A 24,657-nucleotide genomic window follows, 5' to 3' on the forward strand; every position below is an offset into this window, starting at 1 on the left:
CTGTGAGGCTGTAATGCTATGCACACAGTGGAAAACAACATTGTTGAATGAATTAAAAATAGAAACATCCTTGCCAATAATCTACATTCAAAACTAGTGGGGCAGAACATGCTCAGTTTGGCCCATGGGAGATTTTTGGAGAAAAAGACAAGTCGTCAAAATCAAAAAGAGTGATCTACCTCTGTAAAATTTGTATCTGAGGACATATTGAGCTGAGCTTTACTTTGTCAGACTTTGCTTTCATCTGTCTAATACAGGCTGCACAAAGGGGCGAGTGAATAAGGAATTATGTACAATATGTTTATGCAAACATTAATAGGTTGGCATGGTATGTGAATGTTAAACTGTGTGGAGATATCACTGTCTTGTTGATAGACAGGATTTATGGCTATCAGCAAATAGAAAACTATACGTGCACATTTGTTTCAGTTAAACTTGATAAGAGTTCACAGGGATATCCAGATGCCATCTTATGAGAACATTAGCTCTAGATGTTCTTTTCTATGTTCTTGGGCGGCTGTGGCTCAGGAGGTAGAGTGGTTGTCCACCGGTTGGAGTGTCGGTGGTTCAATCCCCAGCTTGTTGAAGTGTCCTTGGGCAAGATACTGAACCCCAAATTGCTCCCGATGGCCAACGGTGTGTGTGTGAATGGTTATCACTACTGACGAGCTGATGTGCACCTTGTATGGTAGCCTCTAACTCTGTATGAATGTGTGTGATTGGGTGAATGCCGACATATGTTGTAAAGCGTTTTGAGTGATCACAAAGATTGGAAAAAGCGCTCTATAAAAGCAGTCCATAAACTGAGTTTCGATGATTTAACAAAGGTGGAGTATAGTGGGTCAGGCAATGTTGGCATTACTAAAACTACTTATTACAACAAATCTGTTTTGTAACTTCCATGCCGTGGAAGGCCACTGGTCAAATACAGTGTGTTTTTTCCCTAATAACACTAATTAAGAAACAGACAGGTCTCCTTGTGTAGGATCAACCTGAACTCAAGGGACAGTCTATTTATATCGACAAGAGGTGCGAACACATCATTAGCCACTGGGCTTATGTATGGGTCAGTTTGTATTTGTATTTTTTTTTTTTTTTTTAGCAGAGTCAGGAGAAGGTTGATCAAGCCAGAATAAAGCTGATGTGCAGAATACATGACGTGTTTTTAGACAATCAACTGAGCAGGGGTAGCATAGAGGTCACACACATCTAATTCCCTTATCTCTGAGGTGATGTGGAAACTGTTTTCTTTAAATATCTGATTCTGAGGTTTTTCTTAAGCCTTGGGTCCATTTCATAACAACACGTTGCCTACTTAAGACTTAGAATGTCTAAAACACTGTACCGCTACCGTACTGGGACATGATACAACAGCTATTTTATGACCTGATCCTTGAACTAATGTGTGTAATTGTCTTTAAACTGTAAAACATGATGACAAGATAAAATTACTTTTTCTTACACTGCCTGTTTCATGTATGTACAATAGATAACACACCAACAGAAAATAATGATGTATTCCGTTTCACAGCTCGAGTTCTAATAAAAAAAGTGTTTACTTTCAAATGAATGCCAGATTACTAGCCACACATTAATATATTTTACTTGAATATTTGTTTTGTCTGATATGTATCTAACACCAGCTGTGTCTGTCCTCTGTTCCTCTACAGATTTTGGCAAATATTATCATTTTCATGTGTGGCAACATGGCGGGGGCGTACCACAAGCATCTGATGGAGTTGGCACTTCAGCAGACTTATCAGGACACTTGCAACTGCATCAAGTCCCCAATTAAACTGGAGTTTGAGAAGAGACAACAGGTAAAGTGGTCGATAAGTCCTGATGACCAGTGAAGGCCTTGTCACACATATCCGTATGGCGGAAGCGTATGCTGGCGTATATGAAAATTTGTCAGTCCAAATACGTCCAACTTTTCATTGGATTGGAAAAGTGAACATATACAGATACGCATGTCTAACCTATTGATAGCGCATCACTTACTTATACAAAATGTATCAGATGAATGCCCAACGAATGCATAACGTATACAAAATATGGCGTATACAAGATATCGGCAACACGCTGGTGTAGGTTGATATAAGGTAAGGTACAAGTAGTATTCGTTAAGAACTCATTGTGTTACGCTGGGGTGCGTTGTTGAACGCTGAGGCTGTGAAAATGTTTTGAGCATGTTCAAAATTACCGGACGTACCCAATGTGTGCTTCATAAGTTATGCAGACGTTACACATAAATTACGTTACATTAGACATACGTGAATACGTACGTGAATACTTACCTACGTGAATACAGTACGTAATACGTTAGAGGTACGTTAGATATAGGCTACGTCGGCTGACGGTGAACCCTACAGCCAATTTATTAATAACGAGTGGATACCCTATTCCTACCCTATGTTAAGATTATGCCTGATGACGGAGTAACTTATTAAACGTGTTTATACAGTACAGCTAGCGTTCAGGGAGCTTATTGGGGTTTGAATATAGTATATAGGGTCCCTGTAAGTAGCTCATCCTCACTTCTTCACAGCACGTCTTGATGAATACATCAACCCATCATCAGAGAGCATGGAGGATGCTGAGAGGACAAGAGTACATTCTGTTCTCCAGCTATCAATGTTTGACATACGTACAGTAATTTGTTATGTATTCGTTATGTATACGTCAGCTACAACACCGCTGTGGAAAAAATGGAAGTATTTGGACTCTGACAAATTTTGAGCTAATTTTCATATACGCCGGCATATGTTTCTGCCATACGGAACTGTGTGACAGGGCCGTATGTCTGGTGTGTTCGCCGTATCGTCTGCATCCTTCAAACGATCACAATTGACCCTTAATTTAACGTGTTGCCGATATTTCGTATGCGCCGGCATACGTTTCTGCCATACGGATATGTGTGACAACCTGTGAAAATCCGGCAGAGAGTGAATGAGTGAGTAAATGTGGAAGTGTGTCTTTCTGGTGATGATCACGGTGTTAATGTTCATGAATGAGGAATTGATTATGTTAGATGAATGAAGAGGGAGTGGCACTGATGATGATGATGATGATGATGATGATGATGATGATGATGATGATGATGATGATGATGGCAGCACTGTCTGTGTAAGGCAATAAATGAGAGAGTAGATGGATTATAACATAAAGGAGTTGGAGATCGATATTTAATCCAGAGCACATTGTGATTTCAATGTAGATGTGTCATTAAATGAGTAATTTTATATATATCTTCTTGCTGTGCTTGCAGCATTTTACCTAAAATGTGTCAGTCACGGGATCCATTCGGCTCTGCGTATAGCTGTCAGTGGTTGATTCCTGTGGTTTAACAAGGGAAGGAGTTCACGCAGGAGTGGTGTCAGGAGTTGTGTTTGCCAGAATGTGGTAATTGTTAATGACCTCATTTAGTGTGATGATTATATTGAGTCCTTGGAGCTTAATGCATGTGCTAAATTCTCCGTAGTAAAATATCTTTAGTATCCTATGACTAATGGCTGAAATCTTTGCAGTTGATTAACAAGATATAAGAACATCTGCAAGTTAATTTACATCTGCAGCAGATCGGTCCCTTTACAATGAGTCTATCCATCTTTACTTTGTTGTGTTTGTCCTGCGCAGCATTTTGGATGATAGTGATTGAGTATTGATACACCATCAGGCAATTATGTGATTCATCCATTACGTCATTTTTAGAATTACATTGTTTAATGTAAGGGGCCCCTCCAACATTTGTTTAATGTAGTCACATACAATATCTCAAATACTGGAGATATGATAGTGAGTGACCTATTTTCTTTTTCCTACTGTACACAATAGAGAAAGACAAAGTAACAGTTTTGTAGTTAGAATTCACTGCATCTGTCTTTCTAAATAATCTGTTGGATTTGTTTTTAAAATACATTTATTGTTTACGCCTTTTTCTAAACCCCTTTGAAATTCTAAAACTTGTTTGAATGCTGTTTGTGTGCAGATGCCATTGCCAATAATACTTTCTTCTATTTATAGTATGTAGCCAACCAGCAACATTGCATCTTTGTCTATGCCTTTGGGCTTTTCTTCACATGCTTTGTGTAAAGTTGGAGGGAGTTAGTACAATTAATGCAGTTGAACGCTGGTTCTTCTGCTGCTTACGAGCAGCGTGGCTTCCTGTGAGAAATTAGAAAAGTGTTGATTAAGGCTTACTAGTGTGCGAGCCTGGGATGTAGCTAGCTTCTACTACAGATGCTACAGTTGAAGCTTTTGGGTTCAGTCAGATGAGGGTGAATCCAGCTGTTGTTGGGGTAGAGCTGGTGATCCCTATGGTGAATCCAGCTTGTGTTGTTACAACTGCCATGAGTGAAGCTGAACATGCCTGGGGTGGAACTTTTTTCGCAGAAACCCTGGACTGTACTGCTGCGTGTGACAGATGGTTCTTACTGTGCAGAGATGTTTCTCGGGAGCTCATAATATATGCTGTTTGCAGTATGCTTTTATCCAAAGTACCCTGCAGTACAGTAAGTGCATATATTTTCGGTGTGAGTGGTCCAAAGGGGACTATGTAAATTCCTCATCATAAACCCAAAGCCCTGGCAGGGTTTGTTAGCAGCCACCATGGTCTTCTCCTTCACCTAGAACCCTCAGAGACTCATCAGCGCTGCAGGGGAGATAATCAATGGTGAAGAAAACGTGTTGGAGTTAGAGTTGACATTGGATTAATTAAGTGTTTTCTTCAAATCCTGAACTTTTCACTATAAGAGGAGTTTTATCTGCCAACTACTGGGCTGGTTGTCTTAACGTAATGCCTACAGTAGCCTTAGAGAAAGATGGTAAAGCCTCCACTAAATAAAACAGTTGTGAGACAAACAACGGTTGAGTCTGTCTTCCGCTGGCTGTCAATTAGATAGTGTGCACCGTAAAACAGGTTTTTTTCTACATTGATCATTAATTTGAAGTCAACTTGACACAACATAGTGCCCAATCAACCTTCAGTGAGCACTTGAAGCTTCCATGGAGGCCAGCAACATAATGCAGTCGTTTCTCTCCTCCTGTCATCAAAAGTTAATGCTTTAGAATTAAATTAGGACTGAATTCAATTAAATATCAATTTGCACCTTTTCAGTGATAAGTGAAGGTCCCTTGCGATTATACTTTGATTACAAAAATATCCAAACTTTGAATCATACACATTGGAACTTCAAAATAAGGGAAGTTTTTTGGCGGACTCCGCCCATATTTTAACAGCTCTCAGCCACCCAGCCCCTACCCATGTAATGTAACACATAAGGGACGGGTATATACATTCAGGAAATACATGTTTATTTAAAGTATGTATTACTTGTACAGACATGTTTATAAGACTTATGTATTTTATTTATTAGTTATTATCATCAATTTATTTGATGATGGATGAGTTGTGTGGCTTTTGTTTTCTCCGACGAGGACTTCCTTGCGATGGCAGAGCCGGGAAACATGTCCGCTACACTGCGACTGAAGTCATCGCAGAAGCTGAAGGCTACATTATTTTTAACGCAAAGCATTGACATCTTTCCCTCAGCTTTGGCCACTTGGTTTGCCTCCGAAACAGTTCTTGTCACACATGAAGTCATTGTTTTGTATGTTTTGTGCCTCGTGGCGTGCTTGTGTTTGCACGATTTTTCATGTTGACGAATATCGCTTTTTCCGCCATGTGCGATGCTAAAATCTGACTTGCAGACTTTACAAAAAGCATGAGTTCGCCCGACTCTGCTTTTTATTAAATAAGGGAAGGTCTCCTCCCATTTCACCAGGTACTTACAAAAAGTTTTTACTTTTTTTTTTCTCCCGTTCACTGTGACTCTCATCCATCTCTTTTTGTCTTCTTCTTCTGTGTTATTCTTCCTGTTTTCTTCTTCTGTGTGTTTACTGGCGGGTAACGTTTTTCAGCTCATGTTAAACATAATACTGCCACCTGCTCTATCAGAGGCCACTTTACACTTTTTGAAATGGGATAATTACGGGATAATATTTAAACTGGAGAAAAACGGGATAGAAGTCAAAATACGGGATAATCCCGGGAAAAACAGGAGGGTTGACAGGTATGCTTTGAATCTAAAAGCTTTTTCTGTTACTAAAGTCAAAGCTTTGTTCTTTGCATTTGTATTACGTCTAATCACACTAAATCTTGGGTCACGCCACTGAGAGACAGACAGTAATTATTTGGGGCGATGAATCCCCGTGAGAAAAAGGGATTTTTGCATGTTTCAGTGTGTTTTGTATGATTACAACACAATACAGTAGTTATTGATTAGAAATGACATGTTTTCTTATATGAAACCTTGAAATATATTTTATAGAGAGTGATTGTTTTCAAATGTAATAATCTGCTTATTTTTTCTTTATTTTTTTCCGACCATCCCTGTACTACTTCTTCTTCTCTCTTTGTGTTGCTGCCATTAGGAGCGTCTCCTGTTGTCTCTTCTGCCAGCTCACATTGCCCGTGTGATGAAAGCTGAGATCATCCAGAGACTGAAGGGCCCAAATTTTGGCCAGATTGAGAACACAAACAATTTTCATAATCTCTATGTCCAGAGACACACTAATGTCAGGTATATATTTGTATTACTACTTATGCTACTTATACTATTGCTAATTACAAGCAGTACTGTAGTTGTAAAACACTTATGTGGCACATACTGTGTGTAGGAGTACATATTTACATATAGAGCAGCCCAAATGTATGTTCATGGTTTTGAAAGCTAGGGTTTCCTGGAAAACGCATAAAATCCTTATATATTATATATATATTTTTTCCATCTCTAGTATACTGTATGCTGATATAGTTGGATTCACACGGCTGGCCAGTGACTGCTCACCTGGAGAGCTGGTGCACATGCTGAATGAGCTGTTTGGCAAATTTGATCAAATTGCAAAGGTAAACAATTAATTATTGGACTTTGTCACTAATCAACACATCCTAACAAAGTGCACATTGTGCTTCTTCATTGGGGTCTAAACAATACATCTTGATACTCAATGTCACATCATGTGAAGGGTAAAATCTACCCTTAATACTTAACACTGTTATAAACCAGCTTTTGGTGATGTATCTTTTTATTGGTTCATAATGAATTTGTCTTATTCCTAAAAATACCTGGCCCAACATAAATGATTTGAATTCACAATGATGATTTAAATGAATCTACTCTAAAGCAAATGTGTCTTTATTTTATCTGTCCATTGTTCACACTGAATCTTCCATTGTTTGTCAAACAAACGAGCACATGGCCTATTAATATGCAGAATTACGTCTGTTGGATCTTGCGGTCCCGAGGGTGTGAGGCAGGGCCGACTGATGTGATGAATCTTTCTAATTTAGGGAGTGTGTGTTTTTAAAGCAAGTTTGTCTCTGACAAATAAAGGCAAGACTTTCAATAATTTAGTTCAGGCAAAAAAATGTAAACTTGTACGTATGAGATAAACTTAGATTTTGGCCAACATTGCCTCCCCAATATAAATGCTTTTGTAGTACCAGGTTTTGATAGCAGCCTCTCAAAATTAAAGTGCAAGACCTTCTTGTTCTTGCTAATGTTTAGTCATACATAGACAAACTGAATAAATTAATCTATAATAGAAAATAGAGTTCTGTTTGTCACATATTTTCACGTGGACATTAATGAAGCATAACACAGTGTAGCTATTGTAGGCATGTTGAATGTAAAGGGTTAAAGCTCCTTTTGATTAAATTTAAAATCTTCTTTTTCTGTGCAGGAAAATGAATGTATGCGGATCAAAATCCTTGGCGACTGTTACTACTGTGTGTCCGGCTTGCCGGAGTCCCTGCCGAACCATGCTAAGAACTGTGTGAAAATGGGTCTGGACATGTGCGAGGCCATCAAGTAAGTGCCAGTTACATAACAGTGCTGATAAAGAAAGACAGTCCAATTTGTTATCTTAGTTAATCATACAAACATCCCACAACTCTGCAACGGGCTAGTTCTTTGGAATTAATGATGTTAAAATATGTTAAAATGTCTGACCAGAATTTAAATGGATTGTAAATAAATGATGAAGAAACATGCAGAGCAGCATTCATCATACTCCAACCATATGAAAACTGAATGCAGAAATGAAATCCCTTTTACAGTACAGATAATCTGTGTCTGTGTCTGTTAACTAAGCATTAGCTCAGATGTAGAGACTTTTTTCTTGATTGCTGCACAATGTGTGTTGGTAAGTGTGGTGTCCTATCTAACCTCTAGGCATCAGTCTCAGACAAAGAGTGGACTGCGACAGAATTAATGGAGAGAGAAAGACTTCAAATAACAGTTTAATTGCGGAAAATTAGCACCATAAAGGTCACAGAGAGAGGTGTTTCCTATCATTCTAACAAGGTACATGGTATAAGTGATGATCTGTTACTCCACATTAATAAGACTTTGTTTTTGTTGCATGACAGGAAAGTGCGAGATGCCACTGGGGTTGACATCAACATGCGTGTTGGCGTGCATTCTGGGAATGTCCTGTGTGGTGTGATTGGACTTCAGAAATGGCAATACGATGTTTGGTCACATGATGTCACGCTGGCCAATCATATGGAAGCAGGAGGTGTACCAGGGTGAGTGAACTGAAAGTAAGACAGAATCCCATTTCAATAAGGTAACATTGCATACTATTGAGATGCCTTTACTTTATCACACTTTTTCTGCATCAGTTGTGTTTGGTTGGTTAATGTCTTTCCTTACTAAAAGATACCAGCAGAATACTTAGATCCATTCTTAATATTCATGAAAAGCCATCGTCTAAAAGATCTGTTCATTGCCAGGAGAGTCCACATCACCTCGGTGACACTGGAGCACCTAAATGATGCATATAAGGTGGAAGATGGGGATGGGCAAGAAAGAGACCCCTACCTGAAGGAGCATGGAGTCATCACTTTTCTGGTCATCAACCCAAAGGTACCATAGCACATCCATCACATTCAGTGAAACAAATATCGGACATTGAATAAAATGCAATTAAATGACACTATTTCCATGTTTGTCCAGGTGGAGCGTCAGAGCCCACAGCATCAGTACCGTCCCAGACACACTGTAGACGGAGCAAAGATGAGAGCCTCCGTCAGGATGACCCGCTACCTGGAGTCCTGGGGAGCGGCCAAGCCCTTTGCCAACCTGCACCACAGAGACAGCATGACTAATGAGAATGGGAAGGTCAACACTGCTGTGTGTAATTTTTGCTCCACATATGTTGTGATTTAATTGCTGGGGAAGTTCAGCTGTGGCTTGTAACACATCTCTCTCCTCTTGTTTTGTCTAGGATGTGCCGATGGGCCAGTATCACTTTCAGAGGAGATCAGAAAGGCAAGCTGCTCATTTTACAGCTCCAGCACAGTTTTCTTTGGCGGGATTATCCTCATCCCTTAATATTACAGAGACGGACGACAAGATGTTTAAATAGATTAGACTTCTGCTAGAGGCTTTGATGTGTGTGACTAATATTAAGTGAACTCAAAAGATATTCAGTCTCTTTTTTTTTCTCGTTACCCATTAAAGAACAAAGTCTCAGAAGAAACGATTTGAGGAGGAACTTAACGAGAGGATGATCAGGACCTTTGATGGGATAAATTCGCAAAAGTAAGGGGTCATTTAAAAAGCTTTTTAATATATATATATATATATATATATCGATCATTTTAATATGATTGTGCAACAAAAAGTAAAGTATATGCAAAGTTCTATAACTGCAACGGATGAAACATAACAACTGTGACTTAATGTATTGTACATTGCATTGAATACATGCTTCTACAAATCCCTATATTCATACACCTCTTCAAAGGGCCTGTATTCTCCTTGTATCTGATCTATAACTACTGTATGTCTGTATGTTTCCAGACAGTGGCTCAAGTCCGAGGACATCCAAAGAATATCGTTATTCTTTCACAACAAATCTTTGGAGAAGGAGGTAAGAGGCAGTACAAGTAAATTGGCATCATTCAGCCCTCAGTGGAAATATCAGAGTAGTAGTTTCAAAGAGAATTACAGAACATATTGTTACCACTTGTTCCTTTGCCTAAATTGAGTTTATCCTGAAATCTCGCACATTGCAGGAAGGCTTGTGGTGTTTGAGTGCACAGCTGAGAAGCTTTTGAAGTAGCTTTATCAGCTTTAAAAGCTTTTTGTTGAAACTTGTCCTTCTTTTTTATCTTTATAGTACAGAGCAACAACCTTGCCGGCCTTCAAATACTATGTGACCTGCGCCTGTTTGATATTTTTCTGCATTTTTATTGTGCAGATTCTCGTCCTTCCAAAGTAAGGAATTGTGTATTTCAAAGTATTACAGGATTAAAATCTCTGTTCCTGTATATTTATTCTCACTTACACTTTGCTTACATTTCTGTGCCTTGATAAATGATTTTGAGCTAATGCCAGTACTAATTACATTTTGAACAATGACAATAAACTTTCAGTGAACTAAACTTGGTGAATATAATGACATGTTGTATTTTCTTTAGGACAACTGTCTTGGGGATATCCTTTGGAATGGCTTTTCTTATACTTTCCTTGATCCTCTTCATATGTTTTATTGGACACTTCCTGGTGAGTAAATATATTTACTGCAAACATCATTGTTATAGTAGTGCCCTTTTTTTAGTGTTGTTTAAGCGGCATTAAAACCTGAATTTAAGCAGGATATGACCGCTCTCTAACAGTACACTTCTGTGCTTAATGTTTGTCCTAATGACATACCAAAGGCACATGAGTGCTCCAAGTGCCCCTCTGGTCAGCTTAGCGGTCCATTAAGTGCCCTTGTTGTTGGCCTAAGTGCCACTCTGGTGTAAACTTCAGACAAAGATTAATCCTGACCCTATGCATGAAACAGGTGCTCTTCATCCCCTCTGCCCCTTAGAGAGCCTGTGCACACCACCAGTGGTGCCTGCTTCAGTAGACAATCATCCTTTTATTTCTGGGCAACATACACATGCATAGATCAAATACTGAAATGTCATACTACAGTTTTTAATCTTCATCTTTGTAGTGGAGTCATTTGTTTCACCACATAGCAAACACACCAGTCTAAACTGGATCTTGTGATTCTGGGGTTTACAGCATATGCTCTTGCACTGGAAGATAGTTCAGGGCTTTTAAACGCTGCTTCAGCTCTTTCACTGTCTAGTAGAAAATTAAAAAAGTGAATAAAAGACCACAAAAAGGAAAGAGAATGAGGATAAAAGAAGATGTTACTTTTAAAACAATAAAGGTGCTATAACATTCCACAAGCCACAGGCCTGTACAGTCCATTGCACCCAATGTCAGATCTTTAGATCTTTGCAAGTGTGAATCTGCTGCTTGTCTTTGAACTGTGCTCCCCATGGATGTTGCCCAAGGCTAAAAAACAACACTTGATTGCGAATGTGGAGAAGCCTCCTGCTGTCTTTTGTCAACTTTAATGGCATAGCTGAGTCTTTGCTTCAGTTCATGTCATGTCATTGTCTGCTACTGTTGAATATGCAGACACCCACTCCAGCTCATTCTAGGGATCTTTTGTAATAAAGCTCAATCAGCCTGTAGGTCATGGATCCTTTGTGAATAGCAACATTAGACTCCATAATCAATATGCATGTTTCTTCCTTGACACAGTGTTGCAGCCTTTCAGTTTCAAGCGCACATTCAGTTCCTTTGCCCCAGCATCATGTAACAAGAAGAGATCATTAACACAATGATTTATATATCTCCAGTACAGCGTTCTAAGACAAGCTAGCTATCCATGTAACATATCAAATATTTCAGTTAACATTTGAGTTTTTCTATCAAAATCATCACTGAGCACTGCATTATTTCAAAAGCGTGTGGTCCTGATAATTATAGGCTGAAGATGGTGAGATTCTAAATCCAAATAGTACTTATTCATACATGTATTCCTCTCCTAATATGATTTTTGGATAGATTTGAAAAATCTGTTGAATTTTCACAGTGGCAGAAAAACAGCAGCAGCATGCTATATGTGTACCTCGTGTTTCCATTCCCAATCACATTGAAGGTGTTTGCATACATTCACTGTTGAGGGAATGAGGATGGGTGCTTTACGAAGGTCAAACATGCCTATTTGACACACTAACTTGCACTTTGTGCTGCTTCTGTGACTGCGCTACTGGAAATATTACATCTAAATCAATCTTTGCAGATTATTTTACTTTGTCTTAATTCTAATTCACATGTTTTAAAATTGCATGCAAATGCCTTGTTTGCAAAACAGAACGTCCCCCACTAGCTCTACTTTCCTGGTAATCCTGCTGGTGCATAAAACACTCTGCCATCCCTACTTTATTGTATTGTAATTTACATCCCCGAGCTATTCAAATGTCACATCCACTCAGCCCCAGTGATGCTCAGATATTTGCTCTGAGATGACCAAGCAAATGATTTGGGCTTTCACTGTCATTCTCTTACAATGAAACACGTTCAGCTAAAGGCAGTGCTGGGAAGAGCAAAAGTAATTGACTGTAACAGGCCCAGCCTGCATTTGCTGAAGCATGGAAAGATTTCATTGTTTCATCAATGAAACCCCCAGTAATAAACAGTATATCAACTAATCATAATGCTGTATATTGAGTTGCCTTTCAGGTAATATTGCTGTGTTAAAATGAAAAGCATGATGGCACAGTGTGTACTGCTTTTAAACACGTACAAACTTTGCCCTCAATTACAATGATTTGATGAGTGAAGCAGGGGGTGGAAGCTAGTTATCAAACCTGTGAACATTGCTTTGGTTCATACATAAATAAAAATAACATTGTTGTTGCAGTGAAACTGAATGATTTGTTGGAAGCTATACGGTGTGATTACATCATGATGGAATCACTTATAGTGGTCCTTTTAAAGCGTTGTTATTGCATGTTATTTGAATTATATTGCACCATTATGTTGATAGGATCTTTCTTTTCATAAATATCTGCCTCTTGAACTTGTCCATTTGCACAGCAACTAGGAGTTAATCAGTAACAGAGGCTTCTGTGTGTGAACTTGTTATGCATTGTTTCATTTAATTTATTTCACAGTCATTTTTCTTACTCAACATAAATAATTAATTTGTTATTGCACATGTCTGCTTATTTTAATTACTTCACCTTTGCTTGTGCTGCTTGGTGCTTCTTCTGCTTGTGTTTGAATGTGTCCGCGACCTTTTAATAGCTCAGCTCCTAAGTCCTCTTTTGTACTTGGACTCATGCCTTCCTGTATTTCTGTGCTGTTGTTTGTACGTGTCCCTGCAGCACTGCAGTAAAAGCTCCTCCACTTCTTGGATGTGGCTGCTGAGGTCATCAGTCATTATTGCCAACAAGCCATGGCCCCGCATCACTCTCACCATGACAACAACAGCTCTGATACTCATAATGGCCGTCTTCAACATGGTAAGATTTTGTATGCAGGTACTGCAGTAAGGGAGCGGTTACACCAATTAAGCTTCACCAGGAACGAAGTATCACAACCCTTCAGATGACAGCCCCCTATTAGTAACTGCAGTGTATTTAGAAGGTAATGGAATGCAACATGTTGTCACAAATACAAATAATAAATTGGCCTTTAATGATGTAAAAAAATTAAAAGAACCAGGGATGTATTTAGCAAAATAATATTAATTTTCATAAAAAAAACTTGAATTAATACTGATGTCTTACTGAGTGTACAAAAGCATCTCAAATCTTTATTTCTTGCAAGAGTAAAAAATAATGTGACGCCACAGCAGTAAATATGTCTCAGTCATCATGGTTAGGGGCTCTGGATGCACCAGCATTTGAATGTAGTATTTATCTCTTTGCTTTCCATTTCTTTTGCTTATTACGCCTCAACGTAGCTGAATAATGTCGTCTTTGCATTGTTTTCTTGTGCAAAGACGTCCCAAAAATAAACATTATGGTTTCTCTGCATAATAGTGGCTACACCATCTTCATGTAGTGATAAGAGAATATTGTATATAAGAATGTTATCATTTTACTCCATCAATTTTCAGATTTATCTGATTGAGGTTTAGTTTTGTAAAAAAAAAAAAAAAAAAGAGGTTTGAATAAAGGTGAAATAGTAGCTTGAGGGTTGTGGGGAAGTTGCGTGATAAAGCATGGTGTGAGGATCCTGGTCTAGACCTTCTCACAAATCGATTCCAGAGATTATAATCTTGTTTTGCACCTGATGTCGCTTCGGGCGGATGAGCCAAATTAACTTGGCTTTGCTCAGTGGGGCCGCCAATCCTCATTTTATCCTGCAGGTTCACTCTAAAGGACATTATTGAATGATTGTCACTATTGTTGGCCTCTTATCTAACAATACTTTATTTTCCTCCTGCAAGTAAGGCAAGCAGTCACTGTTTGTTTGTAATTTGCATGTCGTTTGTAATTTCTGTCACCCTTCTTTTTCTAGTTCTTTTTGGAAGACAATGTGTTGCCTCATGTTCCTGCATCCAATTCATCCAATGAAACATTGTTTTACCCAAATGAACAACTTATCGCCTCCACAGACAAAAACAATTTCTACCTTCCTGTAAGTGAAATGTGTCTTTATCAATTTTCTCTATAAATTCATTATTACCTTAGTTAACGTGAATAAATCAACCAATCTGTCTGTCTCTCTTTCTGTCTGTCTAGTATTTAATTTACAGTTGCATACTGGGGCTCATCTCTTGCTCTGTGTTCCTGAGGATAAACTACGAGCTGAAGATGATTATCATGTTGACAGCTGTGGTGGTTTACAACGTCATTATTCTACAAACACATGCCCCTCTACTGGATGAATATAGCAGATTTCTGTACAAGACGGAAAGCTTAGACAGGTAGGTGACACACAGTGACAGAAGGATATTGTTCGAAAGAGCGTCAAACAGTAGCGTCAAGGTCAGTGACGAGAGAGAGTTGAGCATAGAAAGGGAAGAAAAGTTGATTCTATCTGCTCTTCATCCTGTGGGATTCTGAGTAAATGGAAAACCATGATATGAAGGAAAAGGAGAGAAAGGTTTACCTCAAAGTCTTCTTTAAGTTAGTCGACCGTTAGAGATAGAACCATTGGCTTTTCTCAATGCCAATATTCTGTATACTTCTGTATTCAAGCTTTTCCTGTAGATTTACACTGGTCAGTGTAGTGTAGGTGTTATGCTACAGCACAGTAAGTTGAAGATATATATCTATATGTAGATGCTTATGTTCAGGTAATGGCTTTTGGCACATTAACCAACATGAAAAGAGATAAACACAAGTAACATTTCAAATCACGAATAGTATTCGTAATTACTATCTACCCCATGATAGCAGAGATTTGCGGCAATGTTTTTAATAACATCAAATCATAACAATATCTAGCAACACCTTAATTACAGTGATTAAACCAAAAAGCAGACTATTCATTAGAGCATAAATGCAACTAGTCTGAACTCTCTCTGCAGTGAGGTCCAATCACGTTGCATCAAGTCAGTGTTTTTTTCTACAGCTTTGGAGGAACGTGAGAGAATTTATTGTGTATAAGGTCATATAAATGTCAAGTCAGAGTCTGCACTGGATGATAATAAGGTTTGTTTAGCTGAAATAAGTGAGTTAAAAGATTGAAGTCAGGTCTTGTGATCTCAGGGATGTGCCCCATTGAAGTGTGCGAGTCCCAAGTCACTAAGTCTTCATGGTGATTTAGATTTAACAATAGAGAAACCACAGTAGTCTTTCAAAATTAATTAAAATATACAGTCAACAACCCTCATTGTTGTTTTAAAGTCCAACTGAAATTAAACTGCATATTCTTTTCTGCTACAGCAAAAGCCTGCATATCTGCTCTGTTAATCCCCTATTCTGTGTTCTCCTTTGAGAAAAACAAATCAGAAACCAAGAGGGAGAAATGTATGTTTTGCATTAGTTTGACATAATTCTACTCCCGTTTTTGTCTACGTAGATGGAAACCTTATGTTGATACAGCCAATCAAAATGTTGAATAAACCATTAACTTTAGCGTTCTATCATCAGCAGAGCAGACGGTCACACTGAGCCAGACAGTAGCCTGTCACATATGAGTCAACACAAGAACCTCAGACTTTGGCAGTGAAGCTAATGTGGGTTGTTGTTCAAAGTCACTTTGTCATCTAATTTACAAACATAAACACACATCTTGTCCTGCACTTTATCTTGTTGAATGAGCAACCACACAAACGTTAGGCGGGGGTGCACTGCTGACCTCAGTTTGAAGACTAGAGAACTAATTAGCAGGTCATCTGCAGCACATTAAACAGCATGTCAAAGTAGCTGCTGCGGTCCTTACACTTCAAAATCTCTGCTAACAACACGCTCTGCCCATGACATGTCGGCTGCAGCGAAAGTCTGTTTACTTTGTCTCAAATCCCCTGCAGTCTAACACAGACACTCTGGCAGCCTACCAGCTGCTGTCAATCTAACACAGAACACAGAAGAGATGGAGCATTTTGTGATATTTTCCTAAATACCTTTTATATTTATCTCTATTTTTGACAAGAAAAAAAGGTTGACTAAGTGACAGTTGGACTGTAAGACTGTATTTTTCAGTTATAGGGCAAATATATTTTGTCAATTGATTTGACAACGATATACTATGGAGAGCTGGACTGCTGGGAAAACAGCTAAATGGAAATACGGAGTTTAATGAAACAAGATGTTGAGGCTGAAACTTTGGTTTCTTTCACAGTTGGCTCACGATGGTTGCTGTAAGCCCATAGTCATAGTGCACTCAGTATCCTCTGCTATTATAACAAATACTCATTAACCCAGCACATTATTATAAAATGCCCTGAGCTGTATATAAGTATATTTCTGAACTCAGATTACAGTGGTCTTAAAAAAAAGAACTGTTACTAGTTGTTAGCATGAAATATCCACATATGTACTCTACATGAAGCCGTGGCATTTAGTGAACAGACATTTGACCTTTTTACAGTCAATGAACCAGTACATCCATTATCACCTGAGTCTTCTTGACAGTCACGTCCTCAGTGTGCAAACTTGGAATCCCAGGTGACAGGATGAGACTTTAATAAACAGCCCTAAAGCGTAAGTGCTTTCACAATGTCTGTTTTCTGTTAAATAGACAACATGTGCATGAGACACCTTTTTAGTTTTTGGAATGCATATATTTTCACTTTTCACAAAGCAAGGCTGCTCTAAGTACTTAAGCAACACAAGACTAACCTCTGTGCTGGATACACAGAGACACAAACAATCTCATCCGAGTAAGACAGGAGCAAATGAAATATCTCCCAAAATATTGGTTGGTTATTTTAATTTATAACATGCTAAAGGAAATTGTACTGCTTTTTTTGTGATATTGCACAGCTCAACTGTTTTTGTGAACTTGGAACAACTAATTCAAAAGAGACTGTAGTGATGACCTACAGACAAATCCTGCAGCTGCTCCATAGACAGCAAATTGTGGAATACGTCTTCAGACATTATGACACCCATCGTGGTCTTACGGAAAAATCAGGAGAACTTCTGATTAATTGCTGCAAGCCCTACTTGCAAATACAGGTCTTTTGGATGTAATGTCCAAAACAAAACTTCTTGCAATCATCAATCATTAACTAATTGTCTGTATATAAATGTTGCATCATCACATGGAACCATCAATTTAAGTCTAATTTGTCTAATTGCCATTAGAGTAAGGAAGTTGTCTTTGGTTATTGAATTTCCTGTTCAAAGCAATGACATCATGTGATTTTTAAGGAGTTTTCCCTCCTGCTAAGCTAATACATTTCAACCGGCTTGGTCAGCAGTAATACAAGATGGGATAGTTTTAAGTGGAGAATTGACGCTTTGGTCATTCTGTTGTAAAACTATATGTCACTATTTAGGGTTTCCATCAGAAACCATGTGAAGCTTTTCTTCCTGTTTGTGTGCTTTCCATCTTAGAAATTCACTTCATGTGAAAACTGTCTGTCCTCAGTCATGACCCCTCGGTCTGTGTAAAGAATTGATTAGATAATGAACCCGGCAAGAGCAGAACTTGCAGGCTGTTTTTTAATCTGTTGTCTGCTGAGCCCTGCCCTAGATAAGAGTAAGAGGCCATTAATATGCAAAATGTGCTTGCAGAAATGACGATGCAACATTCCTGTTTGAGTCTTATCACACATTCAGAATGTAATTTCAAACTTCCCTGCTATAAAGAAAAAGATGCTTCATTGTAGATTTCAACTATATAATAGATGCGTTTTTGATCTCTTTTTACCATCACCTCGGATCTTATACTGTATGTTTAGGGCTTTGTGTGTATGCAGATTAGTATGTTTGCATGCACAGGACAATACATAGACACACAGTAGCTTGGTTGCTGCCTAATTCTGCCCCGGACAGGTGTCCTGCTTTTAGGGTGATGATGGTGGAAACAAGAGAGCTTGAAGTGTATTCATAGTGCCGAATCTTCGCAGATGGTGAACACTATCTCTTAATTTATTGCCTCTTAATTAAGAAGCGTTCTTTGTGAATGCACCCCGGCGAGGCGGCTCAGCCACTTGAATGCAGATAGTAAACAAGCTCTTGTCACAGCAAAGCAGAAGTGGCAGTCTTAACCGAGTGACAGCTTGGAATAAAATGGTCTGCTTAATCATGTGACACATGCCACTGACTACTGATTGTAATCTGAATTTTTAATTAAATCTTCTTACTCTCATCTCGCTTTTACTTTTCCACCCACACTTTTAGTTTTATCCTTTGTCACTTTTCCCTCTTTAACTGTCTTTATCCTTTTCTTTTTGTCTTCTCTCTCTTTCTCCACGCACAAACACATTCTTCCTGTTTCCTCTGCCCTTCAAGACCAGGAGTTCTCAAGAACCTGAAGACTATGGGCTCCATCTCCCTCTTTATCTTCTTCATCACTCTGCTTGTGCTTGCCAGACAGGTAAGTCCAGACTATAATAGTTTGAATGGTGTCATTGTCTGTCTGCACATTTTCACCTTCACAGCTTTAAAATAATTTACTTTTCAGCTTTGCTGTTACATCACCATTGCACTCTTTAGTTTTGTCTCTGTGTATTTGCTGTTGTATAACCTGCTTTTCCTTTCAAAGGTTTTTAATTGTGTTCATTTTTGCTCCTATTTTCTCACAATTTGGAATGGCTATTTTCCCACTATTGCATATATTTTACATTACTGTCATGTTGTTGAGGGATCTCCCACAATGTGAACATAAATGAGTTTAATGTACTGCCCTGGCCGCGGGAGAAGCACTGCTGCTGGGGTATGCACCCGGGCCAGTGAGGTCATTGGAAAGTATTTTTCTTCTGTGTCACTGGGGCTAGCTTTAGATGTGAATGCAGACGGAATTGGATTCCTGACAAAACCATTATTACTCTCTGTATATTACCTCAGAGCTTGGGGTAAAAATAGCTTCTCTGCACAGCTGATAAACTAAATAAAGTAGAAGCTTTTTGGCTGCTGTGCCACACTGTGCAAGACAGGCATCATAAAACCAGTTTGTCTGGCCTCCATTCAGCTACTCTGGGCCAATGATTTACATCAGCTAGTGTGAAGTTGCACAGAGGGACTTTGAGATTTACTAGCCAGGAGATGCAGGGGCCAGTGACTAACCATTCTGGAGAGTTGCATGATTCTTAGTCCGGTTATGTCGGGGTTATGCTACTCTGCATGGTACTTACTGTACTTGGGTGCGATCCAAAGCTTGGGCACTACTGTCCTATGGAGCTACAGTACGGTCTTAGCTGCTAACATCAACTATTTAAAGTAACAGTAAGAAACCCATTGTGAGAACACAGTACATATAGTGCATGTATTGTGTGACTGTGTGTGCGCAAATGCATACTTTATTTGTATGGTTTAGAAAAGACTTGACTGCAGGATGAAGTCCCACTCGGTCAGTGAGAGACTGGCAGAGTAATATTTCTGTTTTATATCAGAGCTTATCATTAAATGGGATGCATCTGGTCCCCAGGGCTCTACAGTGTAGCTGAAGAAAAACAACATCGCTGCTACACGTTTTCTTTCCCTGTGGACTGAACTGTATACTGACTACATGTCGTGGATATACAGGTGTTAATAGGGCTGGGCTGATAATTCAATGTGATCATATATCGTCTTTCAATGGAATCGTATCGTGATGAGATCATATGTATCGAGATATGGTGATACACAGTTACCCCGTCTAATCTGATAAGCAAACACTAACTTTAATTTTCTCAGAAAATGTAATGTCAAGTATGTTGAGGGAAAATCTTTTAAATCTTGCCGTTTTGTTTTTCCCATCAAGCTTTTTATTACCACCAGTTCAATGTGATTAACAATCTCCAGTTAAATCAAACTAGTGACTTGATCTGATCACTTTGTTCTTAACTCTTAAGTTCTTAATTGAGAAAATACTCAACAATTTTCTTACTACATGCATCCTGTGTTAATGCTAAGCTGATGCAACACCCACAAATAAATTATTTGAACATTTCAAATGTGCCAACATCACAGGGACAGTGGTTTGGCACACTAGTACACTGAACATATGGGATATATGCATTATTTAGTGTGATTTAAATTGGTTAAGTTCCACATCTGTTGACACACTTTGAATTCCCTTTGGGGAACTTGTGTTTTGAGTGCTTAAGGCTTCTATCTCACAAAATGTGAAAGAATCTGCTGATAGGATTCCTGCAATAAGTGTTACCGGATTTTAATATAGAGCCACACGTCTAGACATGAATATTAGGCAGATTGAGTTTGAGAGGATAAATTAGTATAGTAGCAGAAGACAAAGTACTGACGTCCCCAGCTCAATGAAAATGTGCCAAAGCAATCGTCTGAATAGCAAAAATAACAGATGCCATTTATTAATATCTGCTCAGTTTCACACAAATGACTCTGTGTATACATACAAACGTTGTCTTTGTATCATCCCCCTCCATTTTCTCTTCAACTGTAACAAGTAATTACATTTCTAATATCGAATCATATCACTTTCTTCGCTTTATCATTTTACAATCCTGTTTCTCGTTGGTTGATGCGTCCTCTTTATAACATCAGTCCATGTACTGCTAAGGAACAGGCTTAGATAGTCATCACCGTAGAGCACCTGAGCGCTTCACCAAATATGGAAGAAAATTAAATGTCATGTTACAAATGATGGCCAAAATATTTTCACTAGAGAAAGTCATTCCTCACCTGTGCTGAAAAATGTCGCTCTGTCTTGGCTTATACTATGTTCATCAAAAAGTCTTGTTGATGTTGTGCTGGTAATAATGTTTTTGTTTTTTTTGTTAAATAGCTTTTAGTTGTGACCTAACCAAAGCTGCATACATTTCTGTCTGTCTTGATGGAAGGGTTGTTTTTTTATTTTTGCAAATGAGACAAAACTGTAGCGTGTTGTTTTTATTTTATTTTCTGTCTTTGAGTTGTTTCAATTTTTCTCTGTGACTTGATGGAAGCAAGCTGTACAGCTGTACCTTCAGTCTCTTCACCTCTGTGTCCTCTTGTAACAGAATGAATATTACTGTAGGTTAGACTTTCTGTGGAAGAACAAGTTCAAGAAGGAGTGTGAGGAGATTGAAACGATGGAGAACCTCAACCGGGTTTTGCTGGAGAATGTCCTGCCTGCACACGTTGCAGAACATTTCCTGGCACGCAACTGGAAAAATGAAGTAGGCAGTTATGTTTTCTTTCCATTATAGATATGAAAGTGCATGTATATTGGGTTTTGTACAAACTGCTGCAGGACAGATGTATTGTGGTTTCACAGAGGTCTTGCAGTACCAGTGGCTGTATGCCAACATCCATTACATTCATTCATTAGCTCTGATGAGGCATGGACAAAGAAGTTTGCCTCAAAGACAATCTATGGTTAAAGTAAATACATCTATAATTCAAGAGTTATGCAGAAAACGGGAAACCTCCAAAACCAGAATGCTCAGTAGAGAATTTCAATTTCAATGGAAAGTACTGTTAATTAAATCATCTGCGTTTGTGCAGATATTCAGCTCTAAAAATTAGGTTGTAATTAAGATTGTTTAAATGGAACTGGCACTTGATTCATTACGTATAACGATGATTAAACATTGGGAGACAGTCTGGATGAATTTGCTGACTGGACTGTGATATTTTCTCATTCATCAATCTGAATCTTGTTATATCCCCTGAGTGCTTCTCACAGTGTGGACTGTGAAAAGTAAAGTCTCAGGAAGTTTAGAGGACGAGTTTTTATAGGAATAATGCTTCTGCTGCAAAAAATCTGAATGAAGAGTCAGCAAATGACTGCTTACCTTCACTTGAACAGGATCCAGGAGCAAGTTGCTCTAATGGATTTTCTAGTCACTGTGATTTGTGTGATTTGCCAACTTTCATTTGTCCGTTTGTGTTTTGTCAGCCTCTCTGGTCCCACTGATGTTTTTATTGAAGAATAAAGTATTTTCCATCTTAAATATACACAGAAAACATTCATTCAATACAACAGAATATTGTTATCTGTTCTTCATCCATGTTAACAGGTCTGTGTTGTTTTGCAGCTGTCCAAGCTAACGTCTGTATTTTGTCGTCCAGGATCTGTACCACCAGTCCTATGACCTGGTGTGTGTCATGTTCGCCTCCATCCCAGACTTTAAAGAGTTCTACACCGAATCTGACGTCAACAAAGAAGGATTAGAGTGCCTCCGGCTCCTCAACGAAATCATTGCTGATTTTGACGAGGTAAATAACCTTCACTCTTGCAACCTTCAATACATCTTACACGTGCATCACGAATGCTAGAAACAAACCAGGATGTCCTTTTCTAGTAGCTTTCAGTGATTCTCTGGTTGTATGTGATCGAACACTATGAACTACGTGTTTCATGTGCAAACTACAACCTCCTGTTATCTTAATATTTTGAAAGGTTTTTAACGACAGGAGAAAAGAAGAGAGAAAACAGTAATGCTTCTGACAAAATAATGCACTGCATTAATAATGAAACGTTGTCTATATGCAGTTGAATGTACGTGCATCCTCTAAAAGTGACAGCATGCACTATCACTTCTGCAATAAACTATGACTCATTTGTTTTAGCTGTTGTGTTTGTATTTGTGTGTGTAGCTGCTGTCCAAGCCCAAATTCAGTGGCGTGGAAAAGATCAAAACTATTGGCAGTACTTACATGGCTGCTACTGGGCTGAATGCATCACCTGGGCTTGAGTACACATCACAGGTAGGCTCATCACACACACACACACACACACACACACACACACACACACACACACACACACACACACACACACACACACTACATCCCTATGTCTTTAACGTCACCTCACTATTTCCGTTACTGGTTGTGTTTCCTCCCCGTTTCCCAGGAGCATGACAGGCAGTACATGCACATAGGGACCATGGTAGAGTTTGCATTTGCCTTGGTGGGGAAGCTGGATGTTATCAACAAACACTCCTTCAATGACTTCAAACTCAGAGTTGGTGAGTTACACAAGAAAGCTACATTTAAAAGCAAAGTGCTCTGAGATACTACAAACTTCTTACCCACAGTTAAACTGCATTCAGCCTGTTGTCAAAGTAACTGCAACCACTTTGTCTAGAGAAAGGCGCTTGTGACAAAACGTCAACACTTTTTAAATTAATCAATGCAGAGGTGAGACATGAATTTACTTTTCATTTTTATAGAATGAGATATTTAGGGAATTGATTCCCTTCACCACAATGGAGACAAAGCCTTCATGTTACTGACCACAAGTGTTCTTAATATACTTGTTGTCCATCAGACGTCAAAATGCAGCAGATAAATTAGATAAAATATGAGAGCACAACAATATTTCTGCTGTGAGTTGAGAGTTGCAACCCTTACTGACTTGTTCTTTTTCTTGTATTGGCAGAAATCTTTTATCATTCTGTTTAGAATTCACAAATCCGGAGTTTCGGTACATCGAACAGGGTTTACTTCAAATAATTAGCCTGACTAACTGTTTTATTGATATGTTCTGACATGGACGTGTAGCCTTTATGCATTTCTTTCTATTTATAGAGCCGTGGTACTGCTGGTGCTCTGAGGGTAATTTCATTATCTTGAAAGGAACAGAGAGATGCGTACATGTCTAAATAACAAGAAAATAAAAGGGATTTGCAGCAAGACATGGGTATAGTCATTGCAACATAACAGCAGAGTGAGTGCGAGAGAGAGAGAGAGACTGACTAAAGCGTAGAGGGACAATTGAAGAGAAAAGCATTGCAGGCAGGTCCTAGCTCTCGGCAGGGGGTTAGAGTTCGATACCTTCAACCTGTCTGCAAAGATCGCAGCATGGGATACTCCATTAGCTCAGCAGTGTGCGTTTGTGTGACTGTACATCCCTGCTGCTTCCAGACAGGCCTCCAACTCTCCATCAGAGTGGAACAGAAGTGCCCACCCACTGGGACTAGACAAAACCACAGGCCGTGTGCCAGTGTGTGCTGCCTTTGCACTTGTGCAGATCGCTATTTCCAGCATTCTGGGAATGGACTCAGAAGCCAGAGTGATGGAGGCCAGGGTCATCTCAGTGCTGTGATAAGCTCCAGAGTCTGCTTAGCAGAGGTGCTGCGAGTGTTGGGGATGAAGAGTTCAGCTGCATTTAGCTTCCACTTAATCTCATGTTCTGATGAAATCTTGTGAAAAGCTTTGTTTATTCTGATTTTTGCTGAAGGCTTTCTGAAGCTGCACTCAATAATTAATCAGTAATATAAAAA

The 24,657-nt window shown here is 38.9% G+C and overlaps 1 protein-coding gene across 4 annotated transcripts in view; it reads left to right on the plus strand.

The window, feature by feature from the left end:
• The window catches only part of adcy2a (adenylate cyclase 2a), a 60,832-nt gene that overhangs the window by 33,035 nt on the left and 3,140 nt on the right, over window positions 1–24,657 (plus strand). For 2 of the 4 annotated variants that reach the window (XM_029450759.1, XM_029450760.1), the window contains 20 exons: window positions 1,671–1,820; window positions 6,433–6,581; window positions 6,796–6,907; window positions 7,744–7,871; window positions 8,432–8,590; window positions 8,798–8,930; window positions 9,021–9,197; window positions 9,292–9,335; window positions 9,528–9,608; window positions 9,870–9,939; window positions 10,189–10,286; window positions 10,490–10,574; window positions 13,247–13,384; window positions 14,388–14,507; window positions 14,612–14,796; window positions 18,779–18,863; window positions 21,445–21,603; window positions 22,499–22,645; window positions 23,027–23,137; window positions 23,286–23,400. In XM_029450759.1, the coding sequence (XP_029306619.1) occupies window positions 1,671–1,820; window positions 6,433–6,581; window positions 6,796–6,907; window positions 7,744–7,871; window positions 8,432–8,590; window positions 8,798–8,930; window positions 9,021–9,197; window positions 9,292–9,335; window positions 9,528–9,608; window positions 9,870–9,939; window positions 10,189–10,286; window positions 10,490–10,574; window positions 13,247–13,384; window positions 14,388–14,507; window positions 14,612–14,796; window positions 18,779–18,863; window positions 21,445–21,603; window positions 22,499–22,645; window positions 23,027–23,137; window positions 23,286–23,400 (2,446 nt within the window). The remainder of the gene's footprint in view (window positions 1–1,670; window positions 1,821–6,432; window positions 6,582–6,795; window positions 6,908–7,743; window positions 7,872–8,431; window positions 8,591–8,797; window positions 8,931–9,020; window positions 9,198–9,291; window positions 9,336–9,527; window positions 9,609–9,869; window positions 9,940–10,188; window positions 10,287–10,489; window positions 10,575–13,246; window positions 13,385–14,387; window positions 14,508–14,611; window positions 14,797–18,778; window positions 18,864–21,444; window positions 21,604–22,498; window positions 22,646–23,026; window positions 23,138–23,285; window positions 23,401–24,657) is intronic. The other 2 variants (XM_029450761.1, XM_029450762.1) reach the window with 2 other exon arrangements.

The sequence above is a fragment of the Cottoperca gobio genome, chromosome 16 (genome assembly GCF_900634415.1).
Source record: "Cottoperca gobio chromosome 16, fCotGob3.1, whole genome shotgun sequence".
Lineage (NCBI taxonomy): Eukaryota > Metazoa > Chordata > Actinopteri > Perciformes > Bovichtidae > Cottoperca > Cottoperca gobio.